The sequence below is a fragment of the Stegodyphus dumicola genome, chromosome 9 (assembly GCF_044657685.1).
Source record: "Stegodyphus dumicola isolate Sdum_Otavi_A_Nest chromosome 9, ASM4465768v1".
NCBI lineage: Eukaryota > Metazoa > Arthropoda > Arachnida > Araneae > Eresidae > Stegodyphus > Stegodyphus dumicola.
The window spans coordinates 9,736,797-9,756,469 of record NC_140776.1 but is presented as its reverse complement, the minus strand read 5'-3'; the positions used below and the strand labels follow the sequence as shown (position 1 = coordinate 9,756,469).

General features: G+C 36.2%; 1 protein-coding gene and 1 long non-coding RNA gene across 8 annotated transcripts in view; one reads left to right on the top strand and one right to left on the bottom strand.

Moving 5' to 3' along the window:
- Positions 1–19,673, top strand: part of LOC118199472 (uncharacterized) — a 254,071-nt gene that overhangs the window by 44,475 nt on the left and 189,923 nt on the right. The window lies entirely within an intron of this gene.
- The window catches only part of LOC118199471 (uncharacterized), a 224,560-nt gene that overhangs the window by 20,116 nt on the left and 184,771 nt on the right, over positions 1–19,673 (bottom strand). For 2 of the 6 annotated variants that reach the window (XR_015042922.1, XR_004759947.2), the window contains exon 2: positions 10,526–14,561. The exons of 1 other annotated variant lie outside the window; for it this stretch is intronic. Coding sequence is in view for 3 of the 5 variants with exons in the window: in XM_085823191.1 (XP_085679317.1) it covers positions 14,304–14,561 (258 nt within the window). In the remaining 2 variants the exon portion in view is untranslated. Of the gene's footprint in view, positions 1–10,525; positions 14,562–19,673 lie in introns of those variants that run through there. 3 more of the 6 variants (XM_085823191.1, XM_085823190.1, XM_085823192.1) reach the window with 2 other exon arrangements.

The window sequence follows — 19,673 nt, the reverse complement described above, 5'->3', positions numbered from 1 at the left end:
TTTTGATGACGTAGAAGTGTCGATCCATAATGACTAGGAAATTGGAGGCGAAAGTAGATTAAATCTTCAGTTTTATTTTCAGCAACATGTTGCCACTACACACAAGTCGGCACATTAAATGTGCCTGTTCCAAAAGGCTTACATCTTTGATAACTTTGTAGCAAGAAAGCAGCAGCAGACAGACAGCAGTCTATCGAGGCCAAAGCCTGGAAAGCAAGTGCGTAATGTTCAGGATGAAATCTTAAGGGAGTTAGTTTTAGTTCTCTTTCAAAGGGAGTTCACTTTCTTGCTTTCTTGCTGGTGGTTTCTTACTTTTAATTGGATAGTTGAATATTTTAGATAGTCTTTTTTTCTAAAGATTAAATTAGCAGCATTAATCAATTTCCCTTTTCTATATTCTAAAAATAGCAACATCTATTTGCACTGCGTCATTTCGAGAAAAATCTATGTCATATGACTCTTACGTAATTCTAGTGATGTAAATTGAACTAAAACTCAAGCGCACCCAATAATAATTTTACACCAATATTAATTATCCAGTTAAAATGCTTTACGAACCAAAACTAACTCAGTTTGACTTAAAATTTCATCCTGAACATACTTTCTACGCTTTGCCTCAGTATTGAATTATGCCTAGTTTATGGGCGTTAATCATGTGGTCTGCTGCACGAAGCAGCTTCGGCGACATGTGGTTTCGGTAAATCAAGAGGAGTTGGCCTGGTACATCAATTGAATTTTCACTAATTGCCGCGTGAAGCGGACAACATACAACGGCACCCGAAATTCCTGCTCCTGAGTATATTACATATATATATATATATATGTGTGTGTATGCTATGTGATCTGAAATGTAATCCGATATAAAAGGTCAACTGCGTCGCAACTCTCTTCGCTTTTCACCTCTGCTTCTTTTCGCTAGGTCGCCTTGCCGCTAGTTTTACTTTTCTAATTTCGTTCATTGTTTAAGATGTAAGCTGTACAAAATTGGTGGGCGCACAGCGCACCCACAGTGATGATGTGCATTATCAAGGAATAAAATTATTTGTGGAATTTACCGTTATGTAAGTTCTTCGAATGTCATCTTTCTAACTATGTAGTTTGTCATCTTTCTAACAAGTTATAACGCAGTTCAACTTCACTTGAACGCTCTTCAAGTTATAACGCAGAAAACCAACGTCAGTCCGTTACAACTCTCTCACCAAGTCATCTTATTACAATAATGGCACAGTCTTTATTACAATAATGGCGCAGTATCACATATATATAATTTATTATTAGAAAAGGTATTTATATATAAACTTTAAAGAAAAGAAATTTAATTAAACCTATGAATTATTACAAAAAAAACTTTAGTAAGTATTTTTAAGTAGCAAGTCAGTATCCAAGTTATAGAGATCTATTGTAGTAAAAATTATTTTAAATCTGTAAAGAAAATTCCTTTGAGCGTAAAAAATTCCAAATATTAAATTCAAATTCCAGTCTACTGCAAAAGTAATTGTGTTGATCACAGATTAATTGACTTGTCGAGGGGAACAAACCAGTCTACTATCAATTAACAATAACCAAATTAAAGGATCAAATTAGTAATTTTGTTAGAGTTAGTTTATTAGTTAAGAACAATAGTCAATTATTACTTAAGCCATAAAATTTATATAAATAAAATTAATGTTCTTTTAGCAGCGGAACTGCGCTCGTATAAAATCGAATCAATTATCTTGAATAATCCTGAATTCCTTGAGTAATTCCAGAGTCGTAGCTAGGGTTTTCAGCGCCCAGGGACAACTGAAGATTTCGCGCCCCCTACTGCTTGCCAAGAATGGAAAACATTTAATTCTAAAATGTCGTAACATCAGTTTGGCGCCCCTTGGATTGTGCGCCCGGGGACAAATGCCCCCCTTGCCCCGCTCTAGCTACGCCCGAGTAATTCAAACTGAATTTGTTTCTTTGTCTGAACTCAGTTTTTAAAGGAAGTAAACACCCGTAAAAGTTTCAAAAATACATGCCAACTGAGAATTCATAATAATTTGTATAAAACACTTTAAAAACTAATTTGTATGATGAAAGGTTTATTGCTAATTTATTTAAATGCTTACGATCCTAGAGGGAAGATAAATACAGTATTTATTTGGTTTATTTAAAATTCTAACATAGTTTTCAACGTGACTTGAAAAAGCATTAAAAATTTGTACATGCATCATGAGTTTTGATTTAAACGAGACGTTCCGATGAAACGCCGTTTGGTGACGCTACGCGCTGTTTCCAAGGCCGCTGTTGCCATCCCTGCAAATAGGAAAAATGAGATATAATGCCTCTTCGCATCGTTGCACGTGAGCCCCGGATGCGTAAGCATATGCCCTTAACAAGTGGTCAGCTTGTCTCAGGACTCCCAGTGTTTAGGCCCTAAACGAATTTGGTAGTCATTTTATCGACCCAAGTGATGGAAATCAAGAGATGAAAGGCTGAGTCGACCTTGCCCATCCCGGGAATCGAACCCCGGACCTGTGGTGCTGCTGGGCAATGCGCTAGGCACTGCACCACCGGGCCTCTCAATTATACTTGTAGTTTTAAATAAAATACATGTTGTTGAATCTTTTGCAAAAATCTGCTTCATTTTTCCTGTCGAGATGTTTCATGTATCCTTAAGAAGGTGATGTTTATTGGTACGGATGTTTATTGAGAACTACTAGACACTTTCAAAGGTCACAGTCTGGAGCAGGGATTCTCAAACAGGAGGGAATTCCTGCCTTGGAATTTTGATTATTAGTTACAGAGGAGGGGATGCGGTCAACCTTGCATTTATCTATTTAGTTTTAGTTTGTAAAGTTTTCGTATTTGCCAACATATTCTACATTCTTTGTTGTATAATTTATGAAACATATTGAAAAAATCATCTAAATATCGATAAATAAATATATTTATGTTTCGAGTTTTGGAAATGATCTTCCAGCAATGGTGAAAAGACAGCATGGGCCAAAAAAGTATGAAAACCCCAGGTTTAAGGGAATGTGTTGCCGTAAAACGTTTCGCCATATGTGCGTTTGTTTACACATACCTTTCTGTTTATTTATGCATCGGTTAAATTGAACATCAGGAGTGTGATACGTCTCTCTGTGAAGGACTAAATATGAATCCAGATCTCTTCTACTTCCATCAAGTGGGCGTTCGCGTAAAATAATGGGATGATTCATGGATATAGGTACGCTTGCAGTTTTCTCCCAAAGTATGGTGAAAACATTTCTGCTTTGATTACGAGGAATGTTTATAAATTTCCTTTGTTTGGGAACAAAGGAAATATTTATCTTTTTAAACTTTTATATTACGTTCCGTTTCAAACGACAATTTTCTAAACACATTTCTCTCCCCCTCCAATCTTTTCTTCAGCTCTTTTAAAAGAAATCACTTGGGTGTTTATGTATTTATAAATTTAATTATAAATACATAAATAATATATATAACTACTTAATATAATATAATTACATAATATATTTAATTTATATATTAGTAAAGTATCAACAAAAGATGCTTTATATATGTCGAGACAGTAGAGTCATTAGTTTATTTTGAAGCAGGAGTACATGAAAAAAGTGCAGTGCCCTCGCCTTGACTTGAACCTGGACCTCTCGAATACGCGCTGAAGTGTACTACCGTTACACCACGAAGGCATGCAAAAAGGAGGAAGAAAATACCTTATATACTCCCCCTTTTAAAGGCCCCAGTCGCCAAATCCTGTTGGTCAAGAACCATCATCCACCACCTTTTAGTTTGGGCGCCACTGTAGATACATAAGGTTATTTTTGATGCTGAAGAAGTGGAAAATTAGCAGTATCCTCGCCGGGACTCGAACCTGGACCTCTCGAATACGCGCCGAGTGTGCTAACAGTTCATAAAAAAATATGTAAATCAGCTTTATAATCTGATTTAGTAATAGCCTCTTAATTCCTCATTTTTAATTTGGGTATTTCCTTTTTGTATTCTAAAAATCGTAACATCTTTTTGGGACTGCTACATTTCTAGATTAATCTATGCCATATGGCTTGATGATGATGTACCTAATTCCCAGCTTGAACTCAAAATTTTGAGACCTGAAACATTTCTAACCTAAACCAATACCTTCTCTTGGCGAGCTTCCATACTGGATAATGGCGCACTCAAGCTTCAACCACTGTGCTACTTGGACGCTATTTCGCTGTGCTCTCTTCCTATCGTAACAGTATCAAAAATGTAAATGTTCTTGAATAGCCACAATTAGAGTGTCAAGTAAATTGTGGTCAAAAATGTCAATTGGAATAAAAATGAATATTTAGTCTCACTCAACTGCCAAGTTTCCTAGTCATTACGCACATTCTTCCTCTTCAATATGGATGTACGTTCTAGGCCATCAACATTACTACGTCTTTTTCATTATTTATGATATATATGTAAGAAAAATTCAGCATCAGGAATTTTGATGGCGTAGAAGTGTCGATCCATAATGACTAGGAAATTGGAGGCGAAAGTAGATTAAATCTTCAGTTTTATTTTCAGCAACATGTTGCCACTACACACAAGTCGGCACATTAAATGTGCCTGTTCCAAAAGGCTTACATCTTTGATAACTTTGTAGCAAGAAAGCAGCAGCAGACAGACAGCAGTCTATCGAGGCCAAAGCCTGGAAAGCAAGTGCGTAATGTTCAGGATGAAATCTTAAGGGAGTTAGTTTTAGTTCTCTTTCAAAGGGAGTTCACTTTCTTGCTTTCTTGCTGGTGGTTTCTTGCTTTTAATTGGATAGTTGAATATTTTAGATAGTCTTTTTTTCTAAAGATTAAATTAGCAGCATTAATCAATTTCCCTTTTCTATATTCTAAAAATAGCAACATCTATTTGCACTGCGTCATTTCGAGAAAAATCTATGTCATATGACTCTTACGTAATTCTAGTGATGTAAATTGAACTAAAACTCAAGCGCACCCAATAATAATTTTACACCAATATTAATTATCCAGTTAAAATGCTTTACGAACCAAAACTAACTCAGTTTGACTTAAAATTTCATCCTGAACATACTTTCTACGCTTTGCCTCAGTATTGAATTATGCCTAGTTTATGGGCGTTAATCATGTGGTCTGCTGCACGAAGCAGCTTCGGCGACATGTGGTTTCGGTAAATCAAGAGGAGTTGGCCTGGTACATCAATTGAATTTTCACTAATTGCCGCGTGAAGCGGACAACATACAACGGCACCCGAAATTCCTGCTCCTGAGTATATTACATATATATATATATATGTGTGTGTGTATGCTATGTGATCTGAAATGTAATCCGATATAAAAGGTCAACTGCGTCGCAACTCTCTTCGCTTTTCACCTCTGCTTCTTTTCGCTAGGTCGCCTTGCCGCTAGTTTTACTTTTCTAATTTCGTTCATTGTTTAAGATGTAAGCTGTACAAAATTGGTGGGCGCACAGCGCACCCACAGTGATGATGTGCATTATCAAGGAATAAAATTATTTGTGGAATTTACCGTTATGTAAGTTCTTCGAATGTCATCTTTCTAACTATGTAGTTTGTCATCTTTCTAACAAGTTATAACGCAGTTCAACTTCACTTGAACGCTCTTCAAGTTATAACGCAGAAAACCAACGTCAGTCCGTTACAACTCTCTCACCAAGTCATCTTATTACAATAATGGCACAGTCTTTATTACAATAATGGCGCAGTATCACATATATATAATTTATTATTAGAAAAGGTATTTATATATAAACTTTAAAGAAAAGAAATTTAATTAAACCTATGAATTATTACAAAAAAAACTTTAGTAAGTATTTTTAAGTAGCAAGTCAGTATCCAAGTTATAGAGATCTATTGTAGTAAAAATTATTTTAAATCTGTAAAGAAAATTCCTTTGAGCGTAAAAAATTCCAAATATTAAATTCAAATTCCAGTCTACTGCAAAAGTAATTGTGTTGATCACAGATTAATTGACTTGTCGAGGGGAACAAACCAGTCTACTATCAATTAACAATAACCAAATTAAAGGATCAAACTAGTAATTTTGTTAGAGTTAGTTTATTAGTTAAGAACAATAGTCAATTATTACTTAAGCCATAAAATTTATATAAATAAAATTAATGTTCTTTTAGCAGCGGAACTGCGCTCGTATAAAATCGAATCAATTATCTTGAATAATCCTGAATTCCTTGAGTAATTCCAGAGTCGTAGCTAGGGTTTTCAGCGCCCAGGGACAACTGAAGATTTCGCGCCCCCTACTGCTTGCCAAGAATGGAAAACATTTAATTCTAAAATGTCGTAACATCAGTTTGGCGCCCCTTGGATTGTGCGCCCGGGGACAAATGCCCCCCTTGCCCCGCTCTAGCTACGCCCGAGTAATTCAAACTGAATTTGTTTCTTTGTCTGAACTCAGTTTTTAAAGGAAGTAAACACCCGTAAAAGTTTCAAAAATACATGCCAACTGAGAATTCATAATAATTTGTATAAAACACTTTAAAAACTAATTTGTATGATGAAAGGTTTATTGCTAATTTATTTAAATGCTTACGATCCTAGAGGGAAGATAAATACAGTATTTATTTGGTTTATTTAAAATTCTAACATAGTTTTCAACGTGACTTGAAAAAGCATTAAAAATTTGTACATGCATCATGAGTTTTGATTTAAACGAGACGTTCCGATGAAACGCCGTTTGGTGACGCTACGCGCTGTTTCCAAGGCCGCTGTTGCCATCCCTGCAAATAGGAAAAATGAGATATAATGCCTCTTCGCATCGTTGCACGTGAGCCCCGGATGCGTAAGCATATGCCCTTAACAAGTGGTCAGCTTGTCTCAGGACTCCCAGTGTTTAGGCCCTAAACGAATTTGGTAGTCATTTTATCGACCCAAGTGATGGAAATCAAGAGATGAAAGGCTGAGTCGACCTTGCCCATCCCGGGAATCGAACCCCGGACCTGTGGTGCTGCTGGGCAATGCGCTAGGCACTGCACCACCGGGCCTCTCAATTATACTTGTAGTTTTAAATAAAATACATGTTGTTGAATCTTTTGCAAAAATCTGCTTCATTTTTCCTGTCGAGATGTTTCATGTATCCTTAAGAAGGTGATGTTTATTGGTACGGATGTTTATTGAGAACTACTAGACACTTTCAAAGGTCACAGTCTGGAGCAGGGATTCTCAAACAGGAGGGAATTCCTGCCTTGGAATTTTGATTATTAGTTACAGAGGAGGGGATGCGGTCAACCTTGCATTTATCTATTTAGTTTTAGTTTGTAAAGTTTTCGTATTTGCCAACATATTCTACATTCTTTGTTGTATAATTTATGAAACATATTGAAAAAATCATCTAAATATCGATAAATAAATATATTTATGTTTCGAGTTTTGGAAATGATCTTCCAGCAATGGTGAAAAGACAGCATGGGCCAAAAAAGTATGAAAACCCCAGGTTTAAGGGAATGTGTTGCCGTAAAACGTTTCGCCATATGTGCGTTTGTTTACACATACCTTTCTGTTTATTTATGCATCGGTTAAATTGAACATCAGGAGTGTGATACGTCTCTCTGTGAAGGACTAAATATGAATCCAGATCTCTTCTACTTCCATCAAGTGGGCGTTCGCGTAAAATAATGGGATGATTCATGGATATAGGTACGCTTGCAGTTTTCTCCCAAAGTATGGTGAAAACATTTCTGCTTTGATTACGAGGAATGTTTATAAATTTCCTTTGTTTGGGAACAAAGGAAATATTTATCTTTTTAAACTTTTATATTACGTTCCGTTTCAAACGACAATTTTCTAAACACATTTCTCTCCCCCTCCAATCTTTTCTTCAGCTCTTTTAAAAGAAATCACTTGGGTGTTTATGTATTTATAAATTTAATTATAAATACATAAATAATATATATAACTACTTAATATAATATAATTACATAATATATTTAATTTATATATTAGTAAAGTATCAACAAAAGATGCTTTATATATGTCGAGACAGTAGAGTCATTAGTTTATTTTGAAGCAGGAGTACATGAAAAAAGTGCAGTGCCCTCGCCTTGACTTGAACCTGGACCTCTCGAATACGCGCTGAAGTGTACTACCGTTACACCACGAAGGCATGCAAAAAGGAGGAAGAAAATACCTTATATACTCCCCCTTTTAAAGGCCCCAGTCGCCAAATCCTGTTGGTCAAGAACCATCATCCACCACCTTTTAGTTTGGGCGCCACTGTAGATACATAAGGTTATTTTTGATGCTGAAGAAGTGGAAAATTAGCAGTATCCTCGCCGGGACTCGAACCTGGACCTCTCGAATACGCGCCGAGTGTGCTAACAGTTCATAAAAAAATATGTAAATCAGCTTTATAATCTGATTTAGTAATAGCCTCTTAATTCCTCATTTTTAATTTGGGTATTTCCTTTTTGTATTCTAAAAATCGTAACATCTTTTTGGGACTGCTACATTTCTAGATTAATCTATGCCATATGGCTTGATGATGATGTACCTAATTCCCAGCTTGAACTCAAAATTTTGAGACCTGAAACATTTCTAACCTAAACCAATACCTTCTCTTGGCGAGCTTCCATACTGGATAATGGCGCACTCAAGCTTCAACCACTGTGCTACTTGGACGCTATTTCGCTGTGCTCTCTTCCTATCGTAACAGTATCAAAAATGTAAATGTTCTTGAATAGCCACAATTAGAGTGTCAAGTAAATTGTGGTCAAAAATGTCAATTGGAATAAAAATGAATATTTAGTCTCACTCAACTGCCAAGTTTCCTAGTCATTACGCACATTCTTCCTCTTCAATATGGATGTACGTTCTAGGCCATCAACATTACTACGTCTTTTTCATTATTTATGATATATATGTAAGAAAAATTCAGCATCAGGAATTTTGATGGCGTAGAAGTGTCGATCCATAATGACTAGGAAATTGGAGGCGAAAGTAGATTAAATCTTCAGTTTTATTTTCAGCAACATGTTGCCACTACACACAAGTCGGCACATTAAATGTGCCTGTTCCAAAAGGCTTACATCTTTGATAACTTTGTAGCAAGAAAGCAGCAGCAGACAGACAGCAGTCTATCGAGGCCAAAGCCTGGAAAGCAAGTGCGTAATGTTCAGGATGAAATCTTAAGGGAGTTAGTTTTAGTTCTCTTTCAAAGGGAGTTCACTTTCTTGCTTTCTTGCTGGTGGTTTCTTGCTTTTAATTGGATAGTTGAATATTTTAGATAGTCTTTTTTTCTAAAGATTAAATTAGCAGCATTAATCAATTTCCCTTTTCTATATTCTAAAAATAGCAACATCTATTTGCACTGCGTCATTTCGAGAAAAATCTATGTCATATGACTCTTACGTAATTCTAGTGATGTAAATTGAACTAAAACTCAAGCGCACCCAATAATAATTTTACACCAATATTAATTATCCAGTTAAAATGCTTTACGAACCAAAACTAACTCAGTTTGACTTAAAATTTCATCCTGAACATACTTTCTACGCTTTGCCTCAGTATTGAATTATGCCTAGTTTATGGGCGTTAATCATGTGGTCTGCTGCACGAAGCAGCTTCGGCGACATGTGGTTTCGGTAAATCAAGAGGAGTTGGCCTGGTACATCAATTGAATTTTCACTAATTGCCGCGTGAAGCGGACAACATACAACGGCACCCGAAATTCCTGCTCCTGAGTATATTACATATATATATATATATGTGTGTGTGTATGCTATGTGATCTGAAATGTAATCCGATATAAAAGGTCAACTGCGTCGCAACTCTCTTCGCTTTTCACCTCTGCTTCTTTTCGCTAGGTCGCCTTGCCGCTAGTTTTACTTTTCTAATTTCGTTCATTGTTTAAGATGTAAGCTGTACAAAATTGGTGGGCGCACAGCGCACCCACAGTGATGATGTGCATTATCAAGGAATAAAATTATTTGTGGAATTTACCGTTATGTAAGTTCTTCGAATGTCATCTTTCTAACTATGTAGTTTGTCATCTTTCTAACAAGTTATAACGCAGTTCAACTTCACTTGAACGCTCTTCAAGTTATAACGCAGAAAACCAACGTCAGTCCGTTACAACTCTCTCACCAAGTCATCTTATTACAATAATGGCACAGTCTTTATTACAATAATGGCGCAGTATCACATATATATAATTTATTATTAGAAAAGGTATTTATATATAAACTTTAAAGAAAAGAAATTTAATTAAACCTATGAATTATTACAAAAAAAACTTTAGTAAGTATTTTTAAGTAGCAAGTCAGTATCCAAGTTATAGAGATCTATTGTAGTAAAAATTATTTTAAATCTGTAAAGAAAATTCCTTTGAGCGTAAAAAATTCCAAATATTAAATTCAAATTCCAGTCTACTGCAAAAGTAATTGTGTTGATCACAGATTAATTGACTTGTCGAGGGGAACAAACCAGTCTACTATCAATTAACAATAACCAAATTAAAGGATCAAATTAGTAATTTTGTTAGAGTTAGTTTATTAGTTAAGAACAATAGTCAATTATTACTTAAGCCATAAAATTTATATAAATAAAATTAATGTTCTTTTAGCAGCGGAACTGCGCTCGTATAAAATCGAATCAATTATCTTGAATAATCCTGAATTCCTTGAGTAATTCCAGAGTCGTAGCTAGGGTTTTCAGCGCCCAGGGACAACTGAAGATTTCGCGCCCCCTACTGCTTGCCAAGAATGGAAAACATTTAATTCTAAAATGTCGTAACATCAGTTTGGCGCCCCTTGGATTGTGCGCCCGGGGACAAATGCCCCCCTTGCCCCGCTCTAGCTACGCCCGAGTAATTCAAACTGAATTTGTTTCTTTGTCTGAACTCAGTTTTTAAAGGAAGTAAACACCCGTAAAAGTTTCAAAAATACATGCCAACTGAGAATTCATAATAATTTGTATAAAACACTTTAAAAACTAATTTGTATGATGAAAGGTTTATTGCTAATTTATTTAAATGCTTACGATCCTAGAGGGAAGATAAATACAGTATTTATTTGGTTTATTTAAAATTCTAACATAGTTTTCAACGTGACTTGAAAAAGCATTAAAAATTTGTACATGCATCATGAGTTTTGATTTAAACGAGACGTTCCGATGAAACGCCGTTTGGTGACGCTACGCGCTGTTTCCAAGGCCGCTGTTGCCATCCCTGCAAATAGGAAAAATGAGATATAATGCCTCTTCGCATCGTTGCACGTGATAAACCAAGAGAAAAAAAAAAAAAAAAAAAAATCGCGAGTACTTTTTTCCTCTGTCCCCCTCCCACCTTGAATCTTTCACTAGGTGACCTTCAAACTTCGAAAGGACAAACAGCAAAAAGTTAAAAGGGTTAGCCTGACGAGTAAAGTTTAAAAAAAAATTAAATATGCGCAACGGGTTTGACTAGCAAAATCTCGAAGTTTATACGAAGCAGTTAAGCTCGGAGCATGTGTAGCCAAATGAGCGCTTTTCATTTGTTTTATTAGTGTATATTTTTTTTTAAATATAAAAATAAGTCTTTTACGGCATTAAGTTTCCCTTTTCCGCTCTGCCTTGTCTTCATAAAAATGGTCGTCTAAAAAATTAGTTAAAAATTGTCCCTCTCTCGCTTGACGTGATGGCGTATTTGTAAGTCCACTTGTTCTTCACATCGGACAGTGTCAAGGGCAAACTTGTTTCTGTTTGCCATTTTTTTAACCACATCATGTATCGTATCACTTTCGCAATAGTTGCGGAGGTCCGGAACAATGGCGCATTTTTTCTCCCCCTTCTTTACATTTTTAAATTGATGAAAGTAGTGTTTTACGGTGAAAGGAAAACTCGGTTGCAGCCAATTCCCTCTCGAGTTCTTTTAAATTAGAAAGTATATACATGAAAAATAAAATATTGCGTGTGGAAAGCTTGCTATATATTATATAATAATACTACGTAATTATGGTAGTAAATACTTGTTTAACTTTTCTTCAGTTATCTATAGTAATAACTTTTAGCACATGTGAATCTACGATAAAAAATGCAGGAAATGATTAAACTATCGTTTTTGGAAGGGTAAAATGTTCCAGTTCCATACAGCAGATATGAGAATGAATACACAGTGAAGCCTCCCATTTGGACCATTTTACAAATTTCCAAATTTTACATTCGCCAATAATTTGTAAAGTATAAATAATTATCAATGTTGAAATTTTCCACAGGAGAAACAGTATTTGGAAAACCTGCTTCACTGTACAAGGAAAAGTGTGATCATCAACAATGTTTACTATGCCATTCCCGCTCAGTGTTAAGACTTTTAGTGATTTGTTTCACAACTTTCCGTACTTTACCTGATACTACATTAGTCACGATAAGTCTTGAAGAATCCATTGGTTTTTGATTATTTTCCTCCTGGATAAGTCGTACAAGTGCGGTAGAATTATAAGGTATTTCTCCTGGCTTCCTAGCGTGCCTTCGTGGTGTAGTGGTTCTGCACGCTGGGCCGGTATTCCAGAGGTCCGTGGTTCGATTCCCGGCGAACACTTTGCTAATTTTTCATCTTGCCTGCTTTCCCCTCTAAAAAAACTAATGTCTCTACAGTGGCGCCCGAACTAAAAGTGTATTGGATGATGATTCTCCTCACCCAGGATTTGTCGATTGGGTCCCCTAAAAACCTCAGTCGCCCTTTAAAAGGGGGAGGATATGAGGTATTTCTCTCGCCTTTCTAGCGTGCTTTCGTGGTGTAGTGGTTCTGCACGCTGGGCCGGTATTCCAGAGGTCCGTGGTTCGATTCCGGCGAAGGCGGCTGCTAATTTTTCATCTTGCCTGCTTCCCCCTCAAAAAAAAAAAAAAATCCTAATGTCTCTAAGAAAATGCTCTTATAACTTTAATATGATCTATTATTTATAATGTAGGTGACTTTAATGTTAAAATGATTACAACATTAGAGAAATCTGTCTTTCCATGGGTACTTACATTTATGGAAGTATATATGCAAAAATGGATAAATAAAAGGCAGAGGGAAAGGAACTGGCGAAGAGAAACCAAGAGTCAGTAGACAAATAAGGTTAGGCTCTTCCCAACAGTGACGTCACTTACTTAACAAAAGTGGTAGAAACGAAGACAGAAAGTAATAGTTGCTCTTGAACAGACTCAGCACGCAAGATCAAACCTTGTTGTATAGTAATTTTGATCTAGTCCAATATTTAGCTAGGACCTAAAGAGATATGTCAGAAACAAAGGAAAATTCTAGTGTGTAGGTATAAAACAAGTCAAAGAAAGAAAACAAAATGCAGTGTATGCACAAAAACACTCCTCGATTTTATTTGGTTATAAAATGAAAACCTTGGGAAATATTGTGTTTATTTTTTGGGTAAACGTGTAACAACTCAAAGTTTCATGTGATATATGTTCATTACAGGCATTCAATGTGTGTTCAACCTGTAACACGACAAACAGCTAGGCGATAATCGAGCTCATTCCATACTCTGAAAAGAATATCCGACGTGATTGTGTTTAAAGCTTCTGTGATTCTGTCCTGCAGAATTTCCATGGATGGAGCTGGGGGAGGACGTACACACACGTAATTGATTCCAACACGACCAATCCATCTCTTTGGCAGGACGTCATTGAGAAAGTTAGAAACATTATGATGCCAGTGCAGTGCTGCCCCATCGTGTTGAACACCTACCTTTGTAAGTTCAGGCATCAACCAGTTCCGTAACATATCCATGTAACTGTCACCGGACACAGTTTCACCTTCAAAGAAAAATAATAACTTGTAAACTTGTAGAAACATTAGGACATTGTTCCAAGCACGATACGTGAAAAGTGAGCAATCTCTCAGGGACTCGAACCATGGACCTCCCGAATACTCGTCGAGTATGCTTCCGATTACACCACGAAGGCATGCTAGAAGGCGGGAGAAATACCTTATAAACTCTCTGTTCTGATATGGCACAAAACACATTACACTTAGGAGAATAACGTTGTATCTCCAGCATGGTGTGGGGATTTTCTGATCCCCCCCATATCACCACATTGTATCTGTTTACCTTACCATGCGGGTAGAAGGTTGCTTCATCACTCAAAATGATTTTCGACAGAAGATTGTCATCATTTTCCAGTAACTGCTGGAGATCCGAACAGAACTGCTGTCGCCTTGCATGGTCTTCAGGTTTTAACTTCTGCACCAATTGCAGTTTATATGGATGAAAGTGCAAACGTTTTCGTAACATCTTGCTAATCGTACTTTTGGGGGTTTCTAGTTCTCTACTCGCTCTTCGCACTGACTTTTTGGGGCTCCAGAGAAAAGTTTCCCTCACACGATCAATAAATTACAGCGGGACTGTTGGTCGGCCAGAGCGGCCTTTCCGCTTGTCACAGATGCATCTTTCTTCGACGAAATCCATCAACCACTTCAAAATTGACTTGTTCGAAGGTGGTTCCACATCAAATTTGTGTCTGAACGCGCGTTGAACAGAAACAACATTCTTCATTGTGTGGAAATCTAACACACACCAGCTGCGTTCCTGTTTGGAGAGCGCCATTTCAATTGACTGCCCTCCAGCGGAAAAATGAGTAAATGTTACAACCTGTAGGAAAGAAACAAAAATATTTTGAGTTACTACTACAAACACATTGCAAAAAATATTTAATTTTACAGCCAGTTCAAATCAGGGAGTGTTTTTGTGTACACACTGTACAGTGAAGCCTTCTTAAGTTTGAGTTAACCCACTGTATCACACGATTTGTTCTTCTCTGGAGGTGCCACCCTTCGAGTGACAATGTTCAGCATCGACGATTATCTATATTCTATGCCACTGTCTATATTCTATGCTAGTCTTCTGCGGAAGATTTCACTATAATCTGCTTTATAAAATAATATAAATATGGCGGCAAATATCGAAGAGCTGAATTTAATAACTGAAATATACTGAAAGGTCAAGTGTTACGCATACTTGTACTGTAGTTTTCTTATGTGCCCGGATACTTCAGAAGCTGGAAAACTAGGGAAAATGTATCAAGTCAGGCATATGATGTGGCTCTACGTAAGTGACCTGCTTAGTCATCTGAGTATTTATTTAATAAAGGCTACTAAAATATATTACATTAAAATATAAAAATGTGCTGACATTACTCTTCTCTCCTAAAATAAAAATAAAATCTACGGTTGTCAAATCATAAAACTAAATCTTGACAACTAAATAAAATTTAAACTCAAAATTTCAAATTTAAAAGTTGTGGCATTTGTTTCGGCCATCAACTCTTCCCTAGAACAGAAAACTATCAGTTACAGGAAAAGAATAATTTATGTTATAATTAACGGGGAAAAATTATTCGAAATTTAACAGTGTTTTTAAGTAGTTTTGTAGAGTTATAAGGTATTTCCTCACTCCTTTCATCATCTTTCGTGGTCTAATTGGAAGCATACTCGACGCGTATTCAGACAGGTCCACGGTCCGGAGTCCCGCGAGGTCACTGCACATTTTTCACGTCTCCTGCTTCAAAATTATCTAATGACTTTACAGAGTCATTATCTTTTATTAGTCCAAAGGAGCAATTTGCCCAGAAGGGCTATTAATTTCGTTTTGGCATTTTGCGTCGGTTCAGTTTTCAAATTGTTGTCATCAAATATTAGAGCCCTGCATTATATTTAAAAAAATTAAATAATGAAGAATCTGCATGAATGTATGTACGTTTCTCGTACTGTGAAAAAAACGACAGTACCTAGAGACATCCAGTTCTGGAAGGCCAAATTTGGAATTTGTTTTATTATCTATTTCATATTTTGTCAAACATTCAAGAATTTTTGATTAACATACTCCACGATTTCAAAGCGAGCAATGGCAACACTATACGAAAAAAAGCATACGATAATTACTATCAGAAATATGTTTTAATGCCTATTTTTAAAGAAGAAATTCCATCTCTTTAACCAAACAATCTTCACTGTGTTAAGTTCCACCGGGATAAGGCTCTCAGCCATACCTCTAAATCTACTGCTGTATTTTTTGAAAAAAATGAGAAGTGAAACCGGAATTGAAGCTATTCCCTTTAAATGCATCCCACACAAGTCTCCTGATGTGTCTCCCATGGATGTGTATTTTGGACTTTTAAAACGAGCTCCTTATTAGCGGCATCCCAGAACATTAGATGGACTGTGAAAGATTGTGAAGGAGGAGTGGAATAAAATCAACCTTGATTTTTAAGAAAAGTACTTTTATCTTGGAAATCAAGACGTAATATGATAGTCTAACAAAAGAGCTTTCAGACTGAACATATTAGAAAAAAATTTCTAACTTTTGTTTATACATAAATCTTTTTAAAATCGTTACAAAAATGTGTAAACACTCTCTGTATATGCAAAATTAAATACAGCTGAGTGAGAATTTTTCTACGCTCAAGCCTCTTTGTTAGAAAGTAGAAGAAAAGATGAAAAAAGCTCATGCTGTTCGTGATGTAAGCGCGAGCTTGTTGCCTCGTGCTGTCACAAGGAAAAACACTGCTATGCGAAGAATCTTCCTCGCGTCTGTTACTGTAGTTACTCATCATTTAATGATTGCACGTACACGTTCAGCGGTTCTTAACCAAGTTTGCTTTTTTCCTCGTCAGCGCATAGGTTTATAGAAAGCGAATCGATTTATTTTTTTGCTGTCGACTTTTCCTCATATTTAAACTTTCTTTTCAACCTTCGCGCTGATTAGTGAGGAATTGAAAAAAAAAAAAAAAGCAGCTGGCGATTTTAGAAACAGTATTTTCACTTTATGTCATAGCTTGATAGGTAGCTTAACATTTGGGGGTATCAAATCACTTCTGCAGTAAAATTACTGATAACAACTGAAAGTGTCTTATATTTCTTCATAAAGAAAGATGGGAAAAAATAATTTATTAGCCAAAACGATGTTAGCCCAGAAGAGCTATTAATTTCGTTTAGGCATTTTGCGTCGAAAACTTTAAAAATCTTAATCACTTTTCAAATTATTGCCACCAAATATTATCGTCCTGTGTTATATTTAAAGAAATTAAATAATGAAGAATCTGCATAAATGTATGTATGTTTCTCGCACTGTTATAAAACATCTATCTATTTGATATTTTGTAAATCATTTACGAGTTTTTGATCAAGAAACTCAAGGATTTCAGAGCGAAAAATGGCAATATTCTACTAATTTTTTTTTATCTCCAGCGCGCGAAACTGTGTATTGGAAATTCTAAAGATATGTTCTTTTTAAATTATTTTATGATATTGCTGTTGAATTGAATTTTATGTTGTTTAAATGCGAAGCACATGATATTTAGTAAATAAAGGTGACACATAAAATGTTAAAGAAACGCCTCTTTGGACGTAATATAAAAATTATTTATATTTTTATTATATTGAAGTAAATTATTTGAGAATATGTATCCTTAGGCCCAATCAGAACCTTGCATGTTTTTAAGGTTATTCGCTATGCGGAAAGATTTGGTCCTCTGTGCTCGCAGATGCGGTTCCAAGTCAAGTCTACAGTCTTCATCTATAACGAGGCTCAGGAGTTTGAATTTCTTGGCTCGTTTCCTTCACTTCTATTAATGGGTTTCTTTAGATAGTTTGACCAGGTTTGTGGAAAATAATCTACCTGGATTTCACTTCCGAGATTTGAAGACGTTTCTGGCAACAGAGACTATGGAACAGGGCTATAACTTCATTGCATTTTTTCTATAGAATGATGCCCTTGAGCAATAAACGTGTCGTCGTCATCAAATGCCGGAGTCCGTGTGTGCGATGGCCATTGAGCTTTAAGCATCGAATTGAAAGTAACATTCCAAGGGTCTGTACCAGCGCATGATCCCCTGTGGGCAACTTCGAATCTGCTTCGAGTAATTTGCCCTACACTGTGGACCACAACGTAGGTCACTTAGAGAAGATTATTAAGAATACAGGCTCCATGCAGTGTCTCTATTTTGGCGGGTCATCACATAGAATCGAATGCACTTTATAGGTCCAGACTAAGAACGGCTGCATGGTATTTGTTGCTTTTAATTGCTCTCAGTTCATGTTGAATAATGTATAGGATATTTAATGTGGACCTATTTTCTCGAATTCAAACTAAGCCTCTGAGGTTGTGCCACTGCTTGTTAAGCAGAACATCACATTACCGCTAGCTTTTCATAAACCTTCCCCAGAGCCGGGTGCTAGCAGATTGGCCTGAACGAAGGCGGGTCATTTTGATCCTTAACAGGCTTTGAGAACAGAATAATCTGTCCCGTCTTAAAGACTCTAGGGATTGTGTTGCAGATCCAAAAGTCTGAAGTATTTGACCAGGAAGCTTGACTTTACTTTATGGACAGCTCGGATGATATTATAATCCAAAGAGTCCGGGGCCTTTGGATTTGGACGATCACCATACACAGAACGCCAAACTAATCCAGAACCGTGAGTGGTCGTTTTCGAGAGAATTTAATGCATTAAATTACAGTGAATCCTCTCATCATGGCGATTAGCTCGCTAAGGCGATAAATTCTGTGTGAAAATAAAGTGATAATATTTCTGACTACAGATGATGTTCAGTATTGGTACTAAGTATCACCAGTAATCATTTCTGCAAAGGGGATCTCCAAGATCGTCTATGTTGCTTATGAGGATTTCACAGTAATTAACGCTTTTAGCTACTGAACTTAAGTTCCATGGATGTAGATGAAAAATATAACTCATGGGTGCAGGTAGATATGCGTGCAATTAGTCTAGCCGCACCAAGCGGCAGAATTTAGAATCAGTACAGACTGCCCAAAGCGGCGAAAAGAAAATAAATACATAAGCTAGTGATAGCTATGTTCATCAATGAAAATGGATGTTGCGAAATCATCTCCCGGATATTTCACAGGCCATTTATTTTTGCAGTCAAGATTATACTGAGATCACTTCTTGACATTATGAAACGTATATTTACATTAAAAAAATAAGCAGTTAAAAAATATTGAGTTGAAAGAACTGGAGACAACTGCTTTTTGATTTTCCTTTATCATCTTTCTTTACCATTTTGGTAAAGCCGGATTTCGACTAAGCGACATTCCGTTAGGAATATTTTAACTATACTTTGAAATCATTATAATGGCGAAAAAAATATAGTTATAAGAAGAATCAGGTAACGTCGGTAAAGCAAAAAGATTCTGTTTCAACATCGGCATGGACCTGACTATGTAAGAAAGTTTATAAAATTAATAGTTACATTCGAAAGAACACAGCGACAGTGTTGTGGATTTCAGATTCAGAATGGACTTCAAAATGCTCACACTATATGTGCTCACAGTTCTATCGTAATACATTAGAAAAGGGGAATTTCTAAATAGAATTCTAGCATGCAAATCAAATTTCTGTTCCCTGGATACATGCTCCAGTGGCCAGGAAACTAATTCTCATTCTGTATAGCGTCAGAGATGAATACGGTTTCTATTTTCCTGTCAGCTGTGATATATCTTATAGTGCAGTTAATCAAATTACATACCATTATCAGATCATTTCAAGGTATCAGATCATTTCAAGGATTTCAAGACAGCCTAGCAGGAAAACAGAATTAAAGTCTGTGTTGCTTTCAGACTTGTACCAATTTCTTTTGCATCCTAAGTACGCTAAAGCCTAAATATCTATTTATTTTTTGCATCAAAGGATATATAAGTGAATAACCGAAGTATTACAAACAGATCTGTTTATTAGATATATCGTTTCA